This window comes from Pelodiscus sinensis, chromosome 3 (assembly GCF_052426305.1).
Source record: "Pelodiscus sinensis isolate ZL-2025 chromosome 3, ASM5242630v1, whole genome shotgun sequence".
In the NCBI taxonomy this organism is placed as follows: Eukaryota; Metazoa; Chordata; order Testudines; family Trionychidae; genus Pelodiscus; species Pelodiscus sinensis.
In genome coordinates, this window is record NC_143054.1 from 68,660,908 (window position 1) to 68,681,096 (window position 20,189).

At 40.7% G+C, this 20,189-nt stretch overlaps 1 protein-coding gene across 4 annotated transcripts in view; it reads right to left on the minus strand.

The window, feature by feature from the left end:
• EPHA7 (EPH receptor A7) overlaps positions 1-20,189 on the minus strand; it is a 183,716-nt gene that overhangs the window by 89,154 nt on the left and 74,373 nt on the right. For all 4 annotated transcript variants that reach the window (XM_075923900.2, XM_075923899.2, XM_075923902.2 and 1 more), the window contains 2 exons: positions 19,050-19,205; positions 17,848-18,183 (listed from right to left, as the gene is read on the minus strand). In XM_075923900.2, the coding sequence (XP_075780015.1) occupies positions 17,848-18,183; positions 19,050-19,205 (492 nt within the window). The remainder of the gene's footprint in view (positions 1-17,847; positions 18,184-19,049; positions 19,206-20,189) is intronic.

Genomic DNA, 20,189 nt, shown 5'->3' on the forward strand with positions numbered 1-20,189 from the left:
GTGGTTTATTTTTCCAAAAGTAGAGACCTCCAGGAAAAAGCACAGGTGCCATGGTGGCCACTCCGTCCACAGTAATTACAACTTAAATGCGAGATAGCGTCCAATTAATGTGAATGCTATCTTTAGGAAATGCAGATTTTTCTATGCACTTTTGCTGTGTGGATGCTCTCTTTCAAAACGTTCTTCCAGAAGAACTCTTCCGGAAAAGCTTCTTCTGAAAAATGCCTGCAGTCTAGACGTAGCCTCAGATTACACATAGCAATTTAACATTAACATTAAGATTGTTTAATAAATATATGCTACAATCTGTAGTTGTGATGGCTGTCTAGACGCTGAGGACCCCATTTATCTCTATTGATAGAATTTTTATATTTTTAATCCATACAGTGCAATTTGTTCTGCTCTTTAACATACTACAGTAGACTTCCGATAATCCAGAACCTATGGGACCTACGTGGTGCCAGATTATCAAATATGCCGGACTATCAGGAGGTACTATAAACTGGTTATATATATACTGTATAGATTACAAACTGTATATAAAGTGTTCTTAACCCTTTTTATTGTACATACTGTATACAGTATACTGTAATATTTTAGGGTTTTTAAGCCTGTTTTCCCTTTTTAATCAGTTCAGCTGCTGCCGCTGTTACCTTGTGACTCATTTTTTGCTGATGCTCACTCACTAGGCTCTTGCCATTTTGATGCCGGACTATCAGGAGTGCCAGACTATTGGATGCCGGACTATTGGAGTTTTACTGTACTGTTGCTTGTGTGTAAAACTGAGGCCCATAGTCCAGTCCTGCAAGATCTAAGTCTCATAATCCTTATCCACTCAAGTAATCCATTGACTTCATTAAGGATTAGTCAGCCTTATGTAAGAAAGGGTTTGCAAGATCAATCTCTTAATTGTCATGACAGCTTTGCATGAGGCAAATGTTTTCAGTGGCATCTAACATGGCTATAGTCTTCCTTAACTGAAAAAAAGACTTTCTCCAACTATGGAATTTTGTATCCTATGGCACATATATGAGATTCTTCTTTTTGGAAAGCTCAGAGTAGCTCACATAAAACTTAAAAGTATCTAGTGCTCATGGTCAGTATTTTTGCTCATTCAAGTTTATGCAGGTATTATTAGACCAGGTGCCATCAATACTATTTTTCACAAAGTAGTGTTGTCTTATTCTACAGAATTCAGAGGGACATGACGAGGCTGCCATTCAGAGGCTTCATTCTTTTTTCCTGGAGAGATCTCAGTGGACAGTTGTGGATAATTACTCCTCTTCCTAAAGAGCAATCAAGTGCTACGGAGTGTCATTCGGTCACCCTCTCATATTCAAAATATATACGGGGTCAGTATTGTGTTCATAAAGAGCCACAATCTACATCTACACAGATTCCGCGTGTTAAGAGCAAGTCCATTACATCAAAATATAATGGGCTTGCTAGTCCCATGTCTCTGTAAACGTCATTGCACAAGCGATAAAGGACATTTCAAAATAGCACCTTATTTCAAAATGTGGCACTGTGTAGCACAAAATTTCAAAATAAGCTTTTTGAAATACCTTACAATTTGAGCTATGTAAATTGAGTAGCTTATTTTGAGAAAAGGGGGCTGCATAGATACACCCACAGAGTGTAGTCTTATCAATATGTTGAGGACACCCAACTGTATCTCTCTGTCTTCCTCCAATTTCCACAACATGTTTCAGGGTCTCAGTCAATATCTAGCTGGGGTGTAGACAGATAGCTAATTGAACCTTAATGAAACAAGATCAAGGTGATGAAAGGTGGAGAAGCAATCAGTTCCTAGCAGAGGTAATATCGGACCCTTTAATCCAGGAAATGTGCAGACATTGGTTGCCACAGTTTTCAACTAACGGATGATTGTAGACCCCCAACTACTGTTAGATAAGCATGCTACTCTAGGAATCAGATCAGCTTTCCTTGACTGGAGGCTGGGACATTTTATTTAAGATGGGGAACTAGCTAACATTATCCATTCCTTTCTCCTTCAAGAACAGACTCTTCAATGTACTCTAGAGACCCAAGTAAGATAAGAATGTGACTGCTTTCATAGGGTACGTCTACACAGCAACATTATTTCAAAATAACTAATGTTATTTCGAAATAACTAAATCCTTGTCTACACAGCAGGAAGTTATTTCAAAATAATGTTGAAAAGCTGTTAAGCTGGAGGACTTCTGACTCCGACTCCTGTAACACTCATTGTACAAGGAGTAAGGGAAGTCGGAGGAAGAGTGTTCTATTTCAAAATAAGTGTTGTGTAGATGCTCCCAATTTTGAAATAAGCTATTTCGAAATAAGCTGCATAATTGCCGTAGCTCAATTTGCGTAGCTTATTTTGAGTTAAGCCCTGATGTATACATGCACCCTTTGGGTATGTCTAGACTACATGGCTCTGTCGTCAGAGCCATGTAGATTAGTTTACTAGACATACCCAAATGAAGCGGCGATTTAAATAATCGCCGCTTCATTTAAATGTAAATGGCTGCCGTGCTGAGCCAATCAGCTGTTTGTCGGCTCAGCGTGCTAGTCTGGAAGTTCCGCGGTCGACATTAAAGGCATTTGTCAACTGCCCCGGTAAACCTCATCCCACGAGGTATAACAGGGCAGTCGACAAATGCCTTTGATGTCGACCGCAGAGCGTCCAGACTAGAACACTGAGCCGACAAACAACTGATAGGCTCAGTGCGGCAGCCATTTTAATTTAAATGAAGCGGTGATTATTTAAATCGTCGCTTCATTTGGGTATGTCTAATAAACTAATCTACATGACTCTGGTGACAGAGCCATGTAGTCTAGACATACCCTTAGTGAGCAGAGTCCCTCTCTGCGAGTGCTTGACACTAGCATTCTGGGATTCCTGCCTATTAATTCGCAAAGGTGTTAGTTTCGATCTATAAAAACCCTAAGTGGGCTGCCTTTTGGAGAGCTTGCCAGACAGATGCTCTAAATAGATCACCCTCATTTTACAACAGAGGAGGCCCCAAGAAAGCATTCTTGGTGAGGACCCCAAATCTTGAGAGCCTGCTCCAGATGTTGGTTCAAGTTAGCCTGAACCTGATAATTTTAAAACGGCTTTGTTTTGTGGGTTGATCTCTCAGTCTTAATGGCTTACTGTAAAGGTACATAAATTGTAGTTGATGGTACATTGCAATTTGGTGCATTTGAATCAGTCAGACAATAGCAGGATTTCCATGCTGTTATCATCAGCATGATTTAGTTGACTTGTGTTCACATGCGGGTGCAGTTATGTAACACTTATCTCAGACAAATGTCTCTGCTCTTGCTCTTCTCTAGTCTGTTGTAGTTAATGACCAAATATTGTTAAAAATTGGGACACTAATTATCTGCTGTCAACATGCTATGGATAATTAAGAATTGCTCACAGTGAAGCCATACTAATTGTTTCTCACAGGTCTCCTTCTCCTGTCCTTGTGTCCTCAACCAGGCAAGCAGCTACAGGTTTGTACAAAAATCTCTCTCACGTACATTGTCAGAGAACATACATCATTCTTTCTGGCTCATCCCCAATTAATTTTGCTGGCTGGCAGCAATTATCTCTCCCTTTGTGACTGACCTCCTGGTAAATGAAGTGCAGGATGACTGAATAATTTTTTCCTGTGAATTTTACTACTCTATTGAACCTTGTTGGCCGCCCACTAAAGAACACAGTGAACTTAAGTCATAATGTATTTGAAATTGAAACAATGCAGAAAATGTATTTTAGCGATTGTAATTGACAGCTTTAAAAGTTCAAATCTTGATAACATTCTCTCATTTATCCTATTACTTCTATCAGTTGATTAAACTGTTAATGATCCTCCTGGATCAATGTCTTTTGCTTGTAGCTATAATTTACTGCATTGGTGGATCAGTACAGATGTTTTTATAGTTGTCTTTGCATCGTTCCACTAGCTCGCTTGTCTACATCAAATTTGCTTTCATTCATCACTAATGAAGCAATGAAGATAATCAGCATCTAGTATCTTAAAATTAAATACTGAATACAGGATAACAGTTTTATTGTACTCAATTTTCAGCTTCCCATCATGGCTTTCTTAAATTGCCCACAGATTTTGCCCTAGAAATAGAACCAATGATATATTGTGACATTATTAGTGAGAATTTGAAATAGAAATGTAAATTTATATACAAACAGTTTAGCTAAAAAACCCTACACTATCCAATAGGAATGTAATAGTGTAACCGTTTAAACGATTACATAATGGTTATATGTCAGCTCCCAGCCCTTCTCCCGGGGAGCTGGCTGCTGCCCATGGGGCTGAGCCCACAGCATGGGGCAGCAGTCAGCTCCCTAGGAGCAGGGCTGAGAGCCAAGGCACTGGCTCCTAGGGAGCTGTCTGTCCGCTCCCTATCAGCCAGTTTTATATTGAACATCTTTATATTGTAGAGCCCACAGCGTCTAACTGCTAAGATGTTTTAATGGTTACCTAATTAACTGCTTTTTTAACACCCCAACTATCCAATTGATGTTTGGTGTTGAGTCTGATGGCCTTCAGTGTCTTCGACACTGGTTCTTTGAATCCAAAAGCAGCAGATTATCTAATCTTAATTTATTCTCTTTTTTTCTCCTATAGTGCCCATCACTAAGTGCTCATGGGAGCAGAGGAGGAGGAAATGATGATCTAGTCCTTATGCCTTAAGAAAATATTGAGTATCTTTTTCAAAATGAATATATATATTTTCACTTCTGGAACCCTTGCCAAAATCTTTTCTTCCACGAAGTTGCCACTTCAGCAAAAAGAACTTAATCTTAAGGAATGGCAGCACTGTTACAGTTATTGCTGTTATGAATCATTTGTAATACGGTAGTGTTAATCAGGAATAGACCCCCACTGTATCTCTTGCTATAAGCAGACTTGGATCTGTTTAAGAACTTAGATGATGGGACTGAACATAATTACTAAAGCGTTTACTGAACCTCTCTTTAAGAAAGCACTCAACCCAAAGCACCCTCAATCCATTGCTTCATTGCACATTTGGCCTACAAAGCATGCCAGCTGTGACAAATTAATCACAGCAGGCATCCAACTATTAAACAGGCATCTATGTGAGGAATTCATCCTTCCTGTAACTTGTAGGCATAGTGTTCTCCCATAACTGAACAAGGTGTTCTGGACAAACTAAGCAGAAGGTCTGAGAGGGTATTCATTTGCAAGTTCGAATGCCTACATTAGCCACCCTAGTTTGAACTAGGGTGGCAGTGTAGATATACCCTCATTTAAGCTTAGTATAAAAACTCCTTATCCCTACGTGAACCAGCTTTTCTGTATACACAGGCTTTCCTAGAAGCCATTACAGTACACTGTCTCTATCTTCACATTGTTCATTATATAGAAATGTTACATTTAAATAAATTTTAATTCACTACACAGGAGCTCAATTAGATTTTCAGATACAAGAGCACTTATGCATTTGCAGTAATATATTTCAGCAGTAATGTCCATTTGCTTATCTAAGAGTGCCTGCGAACCTCTACTTTTTTAAAAAAAACCTCCATCTATTCTGTAACACCAAAGATATGATGTAAACCTATAAAACTCAGAACATTCTAGGTCAAAATATCTTACTCGGCTTTTCATCCTTAACTACTTTTCTCAAAATTCTGCTCTTAATATGCAAAAAAATCCGTGAATCAATGGTATTCTAAATTTGCCAGTATCTATGAAATCCTACTAATGTTGAATTACGCTAATTTAAATACTAACACAAACCAAAATATCTGTATATTGATAATACTTTAATTTCCCATCTATTGTCCCACTGACAAATTTCAAAATACTTTGCAAATCCTGAGAAGTGAATCCTTACAACTAATGATAGGTTAATTATTATTATTTGCATTTTAATTCTGAATAAACAGAAGCAAAGAAGGTAAATCTATATACTCATACCACACAGGAAGTCTATGGCAGGGCTCAGAATACCATCCAAATCTGTTATCTCCTAACCCTCTATTTTCTCCACTACACCATTTCCTCTCAATAATTAGGTGTACATATAATTACTGGAATGCATTAACTAATATGTATATGTCCTATAGAATGTCAACATTTTCAGAAAAATGACTTCTGTAGCTCATGACCATTGATATATCATTTATTTACATAATGAAGGTGTACACATGTGCAAAACAGTCTAAGCTAGTAACAGAGTCATTGCTTGAGCCTCTGATTTAGGCTATGGCGTTGGGCGTCTACTTGGATTGCTCTATCCCCGCATCCCCAATGGTTAATTGCATCCTAAAGGAGGCAAGCAGAAAACAGGTGGGGTTAACTTTGTTCCCTGAAACATTAGCCTGTGGAGCTGCTAGCTTCTTACAAAGGAGACAGTGAAATGAACATCATAACACGGGCTGTGTCTAGACTGGCCAGTTTTTCCGGAAAATCAGCCACTTTTCTGGAAAAACTTGCGAGCTGTCTACACTGGCCGCTTGAATTTCTGCAAAAGCACTGAGGATCTCATGTAAGATTGTCAGTGTTCTTGCGGAAATACTATGCTGCTTCCATTCGAGAAAAAGTCCTTTTGTGCAAAACTTTTGTGCAAAAGGGCCAGTGTAGACAGCTCAGATTTGTTTTCCGCAAAAAAGCCCCGATCGCGAAAATGGCGATCGGGGCTTTTTTGTGGAAAAGCGCGTCTAGATTGGCATGGATGCTTTTCCACAAAAAGTGCTTTTGCAGAAAAGCGTCCGTGCCAATCTAGATGCTCTGTTCCGAAAATGCTTTTAACGGAAAACTTTTTCGTTAAAAGCATTTCTTGAAAATCATTCCAGTCTAGACGTAGTCATGGTGTATTAGTGGGTGTGCTGGCTTTTCCACTGCAGAGATGCAGAAAACTTTCTGGGTGGGGTAGCCCTTCAGTGACCCAAATGCAAGCTTGCTCTGATTTAGCACAACCACTTTGGCACATTAGATTGTGCTTTTTATCTACCAGTTTCCACTATTAGCATGTGGTCCCTGATCCTGTGTTTCATGAGCGTCTGCCTTGGTTTTGTTCATTTCTCTGTGGTGATACAGACTTTTACAGAACTCAGAATTAATGTGAGTTGTTGACAAATTTACCAACTACCTGATTTAAAGGGCTAATATGATTTTTCCCAGCAAAAGTAAGGAGACTACACACAGATACAAAAAAATCCAACAGATCCATAAGTTTGAGGCTTCGGGAAAAAAAGATTGTGGCAGGCATGAAATAGCAACAGTGCATCAAAATGTAGAAACTGGTGTAAGGCTCAACAACAGAAATAGCTGATCATCTGTAATTTAAGATGTATTACATCAATCAATAATGCACGAAGACTCCAAATAGCAATAATATCAACTCAGGCATATCCTCTTTCACACAACCTGATGGTCTATATATTAATAAAGATTTTGGTCCTGACCCAGAAGCATAGAAAATGGCCAGATACTTGAACTCATTTTCACAGCTGACCACTTTGTGTATTAGAAGAAGACTGAAAATAACATAGCTACTTCCTAAATCAGTGAGCAACTCATACATTAACTTGAAGGAACCATCCAAAATTGTGCTAACATTTGGTTCAGAGCCTCATCGAAGTAGAATTTACTGGTACATGCAGCTGCTTCCATCACCCACTAGTTAAATTTTCAAAGTACCTTCATGCTTTCTCCTAGGCTCAGATTTGGGAAGAATGTCCCCAAATCTAATGAACGTTCCTCCTTCAAAACCCTCCTGAAAACACTCCTTTTTCCAAAACACCTACAAAAAAACTTGACAAAAGGCTGCTAGTGTAATAAGACCATGGTCTATCAGGCTGACCAGAACAGGTTGGATCTCGCTGATCCAGCACCCTTAGGATCCAACTGGTCCTGAATGAGAGGATTTGCCAGAAAAAGGGAGGTCCCTCCCCTCCTGGCCGGTGTTGCCACTGGGTTCAGGCTCCAGCCTGCCGGGGCGCACTAGATGGTACCAGTTCTGCCGCTGCCAGAGTCAGAGCGCCATGGCAGGAGCTCCATATCCTGGGCAGAACTTCGAAGCCACCTGACTCCACAGCTCTCTGGCTCCACAACTGGGGCTGGAGCTGCGCAGTCATGGGCCGGGGCAGAGTTTCCTGGCTGCTGCTGAGGCTGAAACTCCCCAGCCACTGGAGCCAGAATGGGGCCAGGCTGGAGCTCCATGGTTGCCGCTGGGGCCGGAGCGCCCCACTGTACCGCACAGTCCCCCTCCCCACCCCACAGGACTCCCGGCTGAGTTGCCGGTGCCCCCTGTGGCATTCCTGACCTGCCACCAGACCTCCCTGTTCCTGGGCTCTGTGTTCCAGGAACATCCGTGGTCTAGGTGGGCCACCGTGCACCACGGATGTTGCTGGACCAGGGAGTCCTGGTTAAGGGAGGTACAATCTGTATTTTCATTGTTTTCTTGTACTCCTGCATCCCTAGCTATTTGTCTTATCTTAAACTTAGATTGTTAGCTCTTTGAGGTAAGGACCAATTTTTCCTTCTGTGTTTATATAGCACCTGGACACAATGGAGGTGAGCTCTTAGGTGCAACAGTAATATAATCAGTAAATAAATAGTCTTTGAGACAGTCCATGGCAGAGTGATGATCAACACGCTCTTTTGCCTGCAACAGAGCTGGCATAATTCACTTTTGGAAACACCCCAAAAGGGAGCTAACGGGATTCACTGAAGATGTGCCACAACTTACCTGCCTTATGGAGAATATCATAACATATCTTCAGATCTCCTGCTTACACTCCCTTGACCACCTAATTTATCCATTCCGTAGTCTCTCCATAGAGTCATCTTTTGCCTATACTAACAAAGTTAATATGCAATGACAAGACAAAGCAGTTGAGTATGAAATCTGACTGCCCATAGTTAAATTTACTTAAGTCACGGTCCAGGACAAAGCCATTTTTTTTCCCAGAATGAAATCACTGCTCAATATTAGCATTGAACTGTCCATCAGCAAGCCAATCCTCTTTTACAAATGCTGCTTCTGCGCATCCTACACACCATCTTGTGACATTCATTAACATATTTGGAGAGGAAGGAGGAATGATGGTACAAAGAAAGTGAAAACTAGCTTCAGTGCACAAGACTGAACATCTAACAGGCACACTGCCAGGTCTGATTATCTCTGTTTCACATTGCTTTTCGATTGTGTACCTGGCAACACAGACATTCAGCTGCTAATTTATAAGCCAATCTCTTACTTCCCATAAATTGGTTAGAGTAGCCCATTATTTTTAAATGTAATATACTCTGTGCCAGAGATACTTGCCATGTTCTTTTAAATTACTGTGGCTCTAAAAACCTGTCAGGTTTGAGCTAGCCAAATTATAGAAAAGGTTTTTTGAAAAAAAAAAGCCAATATTTCACCAAAGTATCTAATTTTGACTAAGCTCTCCTGAAGTTTAGAGAAGTAAAGAGCTGTGATCAGTAGCATGTAGTAAGATGTGATATAAAGTGAGAACTTCTGTTCTAATCTATTCCTTATTTTTATCCAACACTGTAGTGTCAGTGCCTGGTAGCCAATACATTAAGGCTTAAACTCTCTACTTACTGAAGTGAATGACAGAACTTCCCTCAAATGGTACAGTATCAGACTAAGGATGTTAAATATTGACTAACTGACCAATTGAATAGTCGATGCATTTTGCACTGACTATTCGATTAATTGATAGGGCGATTCCGCTTTTGAAGTGTTGTAACAATCCCAGGCTGCACACGGCATTTCAAAGTGGCAGCACTGCATGGAACCCAGGGTCTGGCCCCAGGCTTCAAGTGGTACAACCACTTTGAAGTACTTGCTCCTCTTCCCCCCCTCCTCCCGCCCACCTCGCTGCCTCTTTCTGATAGAGGCAGCAAGCAGGGGGGGAGCAACTAGTCGATTAGCATGTCGACTATCCGATAAGTATTTGCTTATTGGATAGTTGACTAGTCCTTCACATCCTTGTATCACACCCTAAGTTACGTGACTAGCATCTTCCCGTCTATGTTTCTTTCCTACCTCTGAGGCTACATCTACACTATAGCCTGGATCAATGCCCTGAGTTCAATGCATCAGTAGTTGATTCAGCAGGTCTAGGTGAGATCTGCCAAACTGACTGCACATCACTGTCCAGTCGACCTTGTTACTCTACCCTGAGGGTGTGTCTAGACTACATGCCTCCTTCGACGGAGGCATGTAGATTAGCCAGATCGGAAGAGGGAAATGAAGCCGCGATTAAAATAATCGCGGCTTCATTTAAATTTAAATGGCTGCCCCGATCTGCCGATCAGCTGTTTGTCGGCAGATCGGGGGAGTCTGGACGCGATGCCCCGACAAAGAAGCCTTTCTTCATCGACACAGGTAAGCCTGGTTTCACGAGGCTTACCTGTGTCGATGAAGAAAGGCTTCTTTGTCGGGGCATCGCGTCCAGACTCCCCCGATCTGCCGACAAACAGCTGATCGGCAGATCGGGGCAGCCATTTAAATTTAAATGAAGCCGCGATTATTTTAATCGCGGCTTCATTTCCCTCTTCCGATCTGGCTAATCTACATGCCTCCGTCGAAGGAGGCATGTAGTCTAGACACACCCTCAATGGGTAAAGTAAGGGAAATCAATGGGAGAGTTTCATAGCTGGAGTCAGATAGCTTAAGTGATTTTTCTGTTGTAGTGTAGATGTAGCCTTAATTAGGAATATTCCTATATTCACCCATCTTATAGTCTCTCTATCACAATAGTAAAACACATTTAAATGCCATGTTTTGCTGCAAACTTTCAAGAACATAATCTTTGCTCTTTCCGAATTTGATTTTTAAAGTATTAAACATGGAAATCATATATTTTGACCACTATATTTTACTATAACTGAAATTTTAGAGGATTGATTACTATGCTTCAAATGGTTTTAAAAAATCTTAATATAATATTGAGGATGGAGTCTATGATAATGCCCTACCTAGTATTTCTTTAATCTTGTGGCTCTTCTACTAAAATGATACTTACCATAATCAATGAAAAAAACTCCTTCACCATATCTGATGGTCTTTGTTTCAGAACAAGGAACTTTTATTCTGTCTCTACCCATAGCCTTAATTAAAGCATAAAACCAGCTCTAACCTGTCAAATGCCTGTAATATTAATCTAACAAAGTGATTTGAAATCAATGTGTATTTATTTCAGTGGAAATAACTGATCTATTATTTTTTTAAATTAAAACCTAGAGAAAAGGCATAATGGTAAAGATAACTTCAATGGGCTAATAATTTTTTACAGCATTACTTGTACTTCAAGTAAAGCAACATGCCTGCCCTTTGGATACCTTATAGGGGTATACATAATGTTAAAAGTAAATCAAAATAAACAAGACCTTGGATGTTATTTTAATGAACAGAGGTAGCAGTGGCTTTCTAACTCTCTCTCTAAACATCAAACACAAAGGTAGCCCAGAATATAAGCGTAAGTACATGTACATTTCTGATTCCTACAGCTTCAGACCTGTTTAATGGATGTTTCCTTGAACACAATCTGAAGCTTTATTTTTTAAATAATTTCATATTTTTTAGTGATAATGACCCCAACTCTGCAAACACTTACATACAGGTTGGACCTCCCTTGTCCAGCACAGTCGGGACCTGACCGGTCCTGAATGAGAGAATTTGCTGGACCCACAAGCCCCATTGCCTCCTGCTGGCAGAATGCCCCAGCAAGCACCCTGCCTCATCTTCCTCTCCCTCCCCAACCTGGCTGTGCTCTCTGGGCAGCACAAGCTCCGGCTCCTGCCACAGGGATGGGGCCCCATGCATCCGGGGGCAGCCATGAGGCTCCAGCTTCAGCCCCGTGCGCCAACAGGTTGCTACAGGACTCCAACCTAGCTGATGAGGGGCTCTAGCCCCGTGCTCTAGAGGGATTTTGCAGAGGAGCTCTGGCCCCATACGTGCACTCCAGCGGGCTGCGCTGGGGCTCTGACCCAGCCCCTTGCTCTAGGAGGCTGCTGCGGGACTCTGGTTCTGGACTGCTGCGAGGCTCAACTCCAGCCCTATGCTTCCAGGGTCTGCCACGGTGTCCTGGATCCGTGCTCCTGCGGGTGCCAGGAAACGCTGGCACCACGCCAACCTGTGCTTCCGGGGGACTCTTGCCTGTCCCTGCACTGCCGCCAGGCTCTGGTCCTGGTCCTGCGCTGCCCCCAACTGGGTTATCGACCCTGTTGCCCTGGCTCGGCTGTCCCTCCTGCCCTTACCCTCCTGGGCATTCTGGTCCGGGGCATCTCTTGTCCTGCCAGAAAAGGGATATTGCTGGACTAGAGAGTGCTAGTTTTTGGAAGTACAACCTGTACAATCTGAACTTCATAAGTATATGAGGCATTTGAAAGCACAACTACATACTAAGGGCATGTCTAGACTACCCTTGGCTTCCGAAAGAAGATATGCAAATTAGGCACAAGGGGGGGCGGAGTCAGTGCTGGGGGAGACCTGCTCCTGCCTGTTCCCCCCAACTGCCTCTATACTGGCTCCCACTTTCACACCCCGTCCATGCTGCTGCCTCTCTATCAGAAATAGCAGTGTGGAGTGGGTGGGGGCAGGCTGATCCAGTGATCATGGGGAGCCAGCTTTTAAGCCAGCTCCTCACAGTCACTGGCTCCCGCTCCCCCCCTTGCTGCCTCTGATACGGGGATGAGAGTGCATGTAGTCGACAAGGTTAACCAATAAACCCAGGGTTATCAGTTAATTGTGTTGCTGTCTACATGTTGATATCCCTAGAAGAAAAGTTGAAGGGGACTGGACAGGATGGATGGTGAAAAGGAGAGGGGGAAAGGTGTGGACAACAATTATGGCAAGTGCCATCAGAAACCAGGAGAGAAGAGGATGGGAGAAGCAAGAGGCAGCGAAGGAGACATGGCTTAGATACCTTTGGTGAGGGAGACTGCAGAAATACCTAAGAATGCTAGAAACAGTTTATGGCCCATACCCTTACAAGAAGAATATTTTCTATACAATTTAATTTTTTAAATCCATTTATTTCTTCTTGTCTTATATCAAATAACCAACTCATGATTGTATTGTAAGTTGTGATATTTTGGTTTTTTTTTCTTAAAGTCCCAGCTCTTACAATCATAATCAAATCACAATCTCAGTTTTCATTTAAAAGTGTGTGTGTGTGTGGAGGGGGGGGGGGCAGGTTGGGAGAGATTTCTAGCCTGAATGATTGCAGAGAAATGTTTGAAAACATCAATCCTGAAAGCTCACAAATTAAAAGTCAAATAAAAAGATCTTGAGTTTATTTTTAAAAATCTCACGAATTTCAAGCTCATCTCATGGAAGGGGAGTAAACGCATAGATTTTTAAATGCTTTCTGTTGGCAACATGGAATGGCTTTGGAACAATACTACTGGGTGGCTTTCACTTGTTGAGACAGAACAAGCACACGGCAGGTAATTCCTGACATCGTCAAGGAGCTACTGCATGGAGTTGGGAAGGCGACTAAAATTCCAGCATTTTATTTATTGCTTCTGCTTGTAACTAAAAATACTCAGGAAACACTGATGGATCACTCTGTAAGAAAGAATACAGAATAAGGCAGTTAAAAAAAAACCTCCAACACTGAGAATGATCCAGATTGGTAAAAAATGTGATGTCTGCTTAAATATATAATTACCTTAACTGATATTTCCAATTAGGTGAGCTAGAATTATCAATGATGTTAATAGTGGGGTGTCAGTGCCAAAGTAGTCTAAGTTGCACACCTGATAAATATCAAGTTAGCACAAAAGGAGTTTAACACCTTGTAGTCTTGAGGGTGCTATATGGGGAGAATAGGGAATCTGAAACGGGATGTTTGTTATCAGTCAGAAAGGCAACACTCAAGGAGTGCAAAAAAGTGAACTTCCACTAACACCAAGGCCAGCTGTGGTATAGAAAGTCCTAAAGGAATTAAGGATAGTGTAAGACAAAAGAGCTCACCAACCCTACTGTAATTTTCAATTGAACACCTCCTCAAAAAATGAGGAGTAACATTAGTTCGGACTAAGGGCTTTAGTCCGAACTAATGCGTCCCGGCGCGCACTTCCTGGTTCGAATCAGCTGTGATTCGAACTAGCGCGCCGGTGAGATCATGTTAATGGAGCGCGGGATATTTAAATCCCCGCTTCATTAACTAGTTCGATTGTCTCCATTTACATCCCTAATTCGAACTAGGGTTGCAGTGTAGACATACCCACACATATGTATTATGAGCTCTGTGACCCTGGAATGCCATTTATCCACTTACCTACTTAATCCACTAATATTTCTTTCACAAATATAAATTTGATCTTAAACATCTAGCTACCTTATGTCAACCAACTTGGCATCCCTTTCTCTCACATGTTCTCTTTGTCCCATTAGAATCCCATTATAGAGATTAATGAGCAGAAAATATTCTGTAACCCTATTCCTATATAAATAATGTCATGTTACCATTACACAGTTTGACTTTAACCCCAAGACAGCCATTCATTGGGCCTAAGAACAAAAAGATCTTACTGTAAGTATCCATGAACGTAGTGTGCCCACTTATTACATGTAGCCACCTAACGGGACAACACAATAGAAAGTGCAAAAGGTTTAGTCATACACACATTTACACACACATAAATCAATATGGGCATACAAAAAACCCATTTTTCCAAGGAGGATAGAACAGTAACAATCATAAATAAAAGCTGCGTGAATGCTACTTTACTTGGCTATAAATAAACCTACCATTTTTCTTTCTCCAAGGTAAAAAATAAAATAGGAGCACAGATGCATTATAATCTCCCTTGAGCAACCAGTCTCTCCATTTTTAATTATACCTATCAGTCGGTCCCATATAAAATACATCCCCCTCTTAATCAGAAAAATCCGTATTATGCACCAAAATATTTTGCCACAAAATAATATAAATGAGAACATTCTATTTTCTGAATACATTTTTGTTGAAAAATATAAGGAAGCTAGTCTTTTCTTGCGAAAGATTTCTGTAGTTGAGACAGAAAAAATACATTTAATCTATTTTGCACTTTGCATTAGAAGATCTCAAAGTGCTTTCTAATGAAGGGTAAGTATTATTTCCATTTTGCAGACAGGACAACTGCAGTGAAGAAGTTGAAGACAACATTTTCAAAACCAGACTCTAAATATGGACATGTCCCTATTTGATTGACCAACCAAAAATATCTAGCTCTTGATTTCCTGAAGTGATGAGCATCTGAAATTTCAATTGAATTCAGGCCCTTCGTACCACAATTTGAGATTTCAAAATCACTGGACACTTGAAAATGTTGGCTTAAGTGACATGTTCAAGATTATAAAACAAGCCATAGCATTCTCGTTTTCTAAAAAAAGAATCCAGGTCTCTCGAGTCCTGCACTCTTACAAATTTTACCCAGGGACATGGTAGATTTTCCATCACTTACAGGCTTGAAAATTAAATTAAAACTGGATTTCTTTCTGGATTTATTACAGATGTTATGAGCTTGATTCAGGAATCATTTGAAGTAATTATATAGCCTGTGTTATGCAGGATATCAGACTAGATGATCATAATGGTCCCCTCTGACCATAAAAATCTATAAATCCATGACTATGAAAATACTAGTACATGTGCTAGGAACAATCCTATATTGACAGAGAGATATAGCAGATGGTCTAATAGTTCTTTTCCCTTCTCAGCTATAAATTCAGCCACTGAACCACACTTCCCCTTTCATATTTAGCATGCCTCTGGATCATCCAGGTACATATAAAGCAAGGGTCAGCAACCATCAGCATATGGCTGATTAGGGTAATCTGCTGGTGGGCTATGAGATTTTATTTATGTTGACCATCCACAGGCACTGCCCCCCGCAGCTCCCAGGGGCCATGGTTTGATGTTCCTGATCAATGGGAGCTGCAGGACATGGTGCAGGCCACAGGGGCCTAAAGGCAATAAAACAAAGTAGCGTGTCAAGATGGGAGAACTTTTGGAATGTTATTAGTCTACATTTACAAACCCAAAATAAAGGCCAAAAGATGAATGAATGCAGAAACAAACTGCCTACAGGCAAGAACTGAGCTATATTGGTAAAGCAATGTGGAGACAGTTGAATTAACCTGACAAAGCCAAAATTTGAGGACTGTGATTCACAGAACCCAGAACTATCACAGAATTTCAGCTTCAGGTAAATTTATAGCAATTTTTTGTTTAAAAGATTTCATTTTACATGTTCAAGGCTTATTATTTTCTTATTTATCTTCACAGACCCATACACAGCCCGTGACTTCAATTCACTATGGAGACCAAAGTAGGTAGACTATGATTCAATTCACAGAAAAGCATAAATATCTTCACTAAAAATAATCAGATTATGACAATTAACAGAAAGTGCTAAAAAGACACGCAAAATGAGAAATAGTTTAAAATATAACAATATTTCTTAAACGAGTCTATATACATTCATTTCCAATTTGCCACATGGAATTCTTTCAGAAACCCAGAAAATGCAATTAATGTGATAGTTCAACTTCCGCTTAAACCTCAGGTGGTTAGTTTCCTAGCAGAGTTACTGCACGCTCGCAAGATGATGTCACAAAGTAAAGTACAGTAGTCGCAAGGCCATTTTTATCAACAAGCAATTTATCATTTCACTATCCTCCTGCTATATTTCCTCCTTTTTTTTAAACACTCCACATGCAGCATATCCCTTTGGCAATATGGTAGTTTGATTTTATTTTCCCTGACATTTCACCTGTCAGATTATGATAAATATAATAAGTAAAGAATTGTCACATGGTCACTGAATCTCATCATCAAATACCTGGACCTATTAAATAAATTGGAAATGTAATCTTGAGGGAAGACATGAATGCTCAAAACACTTAGGGTGTGTCTAGACTACATGCCTCCTTCGACGGAGGCATGTAGATTAGCGAGATCGGAAGAGGGAAATGAAGCCGCGATTAAAATAATCGCGGCTTCATTTAAATTTAAATGGCTGCCCCGATCTGCCGATCAGCTGTTTGTCGGCAGATCGGGGGAGTCTGGACGCGATGCCCCGACAAAGAAGCCTTTCTTCATCGACACAGGTAAACCTGGTTTCACGAGGCTTACCTGTGTCGATGAAGAAAGGCTTCTTTGTCGGGGCATCGCGTCCAGACTCCCCCAATCTGCCGACAAACAGCTGATCGGCAGATCGGGGCAGCCATTTAAATTTAAATGAAGCCGCGATTATTTTAATCGCGGCTTCATTTCCCTCTTCCGATCTGGCTAATCTACATGCCTCCGTCGACGGAGGCATGGAGTCTGGACACAGCCTTAGACACTAAAGTTGTCTTCCTGGCACCCATGATATTCATATAGATTAAAAATAGTAAGAAAGGGAGCCTGAGTAGAACTTTGCTTCACACTGTGTTTTTCTTCAGCTCCTTGTGGCATTAATGCCAGAGTAGTGGGAGAGATATTATTTTTTGTACAGAGCCAAGATAATCTATGTACAAGAATGAAGATAAATACATTCTGCAAAACTATTTGCCAAAAGAAATTATGTCAAGAAAAGGTAGCAGGTTATGTTATGATAATTAGGTGCTAATTAGGTGGAAAAGTGAAAAGATTCATGAGCTGGAATTCATCAAACCTAACCCTGACCAACTGCACCTTCACTTTGCAAGAAGTGGGTCTGCCCCACGAAAGCTCATCACCTAATAAACTATCTTGTTAGTCTTTAAAGTGCTACATGACTGCTTTTTTTTGTTTTACCAAGATCAGGCTAATATGGCTTTCACTCTGTGACTATGCACTTTGCAAGTTCACAGTCTCTCTCCCTCTCACAATGAGTCATGAAAGCTTACCTGCTTGGCCAGTGGTAATACTGACTGCTGCAAAGAGCCTCTGGGAACGGCTCAAGTCAGATACCCCATTTACAGCTTCCACTTCAAAAGTGTAATTAGCATGAGCCAGAAGGTCCAGGACAGTGACATAGTTATCTACTAATCCAGTTTGCTGGGGCATATATCCAATGTTACTCCCACAGGGAACACATTCACCCTGCTCCCAGCTGCACCTCTTGCACAAAATGCGGTAGGTCACATCATTTCTTCCCCCATTGTCAGCCGGAGGGCTCCACTCCAAACTCACGGTAGTCTGGTTGATATTGAAGATGAGGTTTTGTGGTGCAGATGGAGGTCCTTTGTAACATACAAAAAAGATAACATAAATACATGAAATCAGTATGGGACATTTAGCCATTACTGAGGCTTAAACTAGATGAAGCATTTTTCTTCACATAAACATTTCATTACATTTACTACAAAGTTACATAAAAGCCTCCTTGACCTCACTTGGCAAGAAGCTTTATTTATTTTCCATTAAGGAATCAGGATAACAATTGTCTGTGTATTTACTGCAACTGACTTTAGCTGTTTCTCTTCTGTGCAATTAAAAGATCAGTTAACACACTTCAGAAGTTAACTCTTACAGCATTTTTAGTAGAAGGTCTTTACCCCCCATCCCTTTTAAACAAACACCACAGAATGCATTTAGACATTCCTTAATCAGCTCAGATATGATTTACAACAGTATTTGGCTACAGCTTTGGATTTTGGAAATTTTCATTACCTGAACCATCAATCTGTGTAGGACTGTGTATTTGCAGATGGAATGTTAATCCAGATCCCATTACATTTCAATCCAAGTCCAAATTCACACAGGTTACTTTTCATTTTGCATTCCATTCATTTTTCTGTATCATCACATTAGGCACACAGTCTGTGACAATTTTTAGACTGTAGGAAAACTATACTTTCATTCTTTCCGTTGAAAATAGTTATGTATTTACGCACTATCTTCTCTTTCCCAAGGATATATCAGACAAACATGAAATTATGTTCAGTGTACAATTTCCCACTGCAGTTCAATTTCATTTATCAGTTTCATTTATTACTTTGCAAACACACCAAAGGCCAATAGTAAGTACTAGTGAGAACAAACAACACATGGCTGTACCCAGTTGGTTAAGCAATATCCTTCACTATTAAATTCATGACTGACTCACTTGTGCACGCAACGTATGGTGGATCAGAAGGTGCTCTATAATAGCTATCATCACAATCACATCGGGAAGAACCTTCCTTGTCAGAGAAACTGTGAGCAGGACAGCGGGAGCACTGTAGATCTTGTGAAGATGATTTGTAGAATCCACGGCCACATGCTAAGGAAGAAAAATTAAAAAATCAGATATGCATCTGCATGCTCATCTACTCTTCTTTCTCCTCCATCTCAGTTATAGGTAATATACACTTCCCTGGCATTGATATTGTCTATGTCAAATTATTTTAGCAAAAGTGAAGTATTGCACTCGCAACTACATCATGAAAAAATGTATTTTTCCTCATCTTGACATAACTGAAATGGAAATACACACTATAATTGCACCATCTGCTGGTGGCAGGATATTTTGACTATGAAGACCAAAGAAAAGTGACAACTAGGATCCAATTCTCCACTTGGACATGACCCCTCTAAGCCAATGATAAATGTTGACCAGAAATGTATCTAAGGGAATGATGCTCCCCTGGATAAGTTAACTCAGCAAAAGTTGAAATACATTGAATGTGTAACTAGCATACAATGAACATAATGGCTGCTTTCAGTATCAGTACTTGTGTTAGATGCACAAAATGAGCCTGTGATGGGGTGCGTTGCCTTGTACTGGCCCTTTATGGGTTAAAACCCAACCCTAGAGAGGGCTGGAGCTGTGAAGCCAGCAGCTGAGGCTGTGGAGCCAGCAGCTGGGGCAGAGACAGCCAATTAAGGCCCATCTGGGCTATATAAATAAGGGTTCCTAAAAGGGTGGAAACAGACCCACTCCTGCTCTAGCAGGGGAGCAGGAAGGACCTGGCTGCCAGGGAAGCTGGAGGCTTCCAGAGACAGAGCAGTGCTAGGAAAAGGCAGCCAGAGCTGGGTCCACCGTGAAGTTATAATATTTGTTTGCTTGTTTACTGTACTAGCTATTAAACAATGATTTTCAAATATTTTCTCCAGCGCCAACATTTATTTTCTCTTAAGCAGAAGACAATGCAAGTTCTTGCTTACAGAGCAAACACATTTGAAAACTTACCAGAATGTGAATAATGGATACATATTTAACTTTTATTTTAGTTAGTTACTAGGTAGAAAATCAACCTGCACCGAC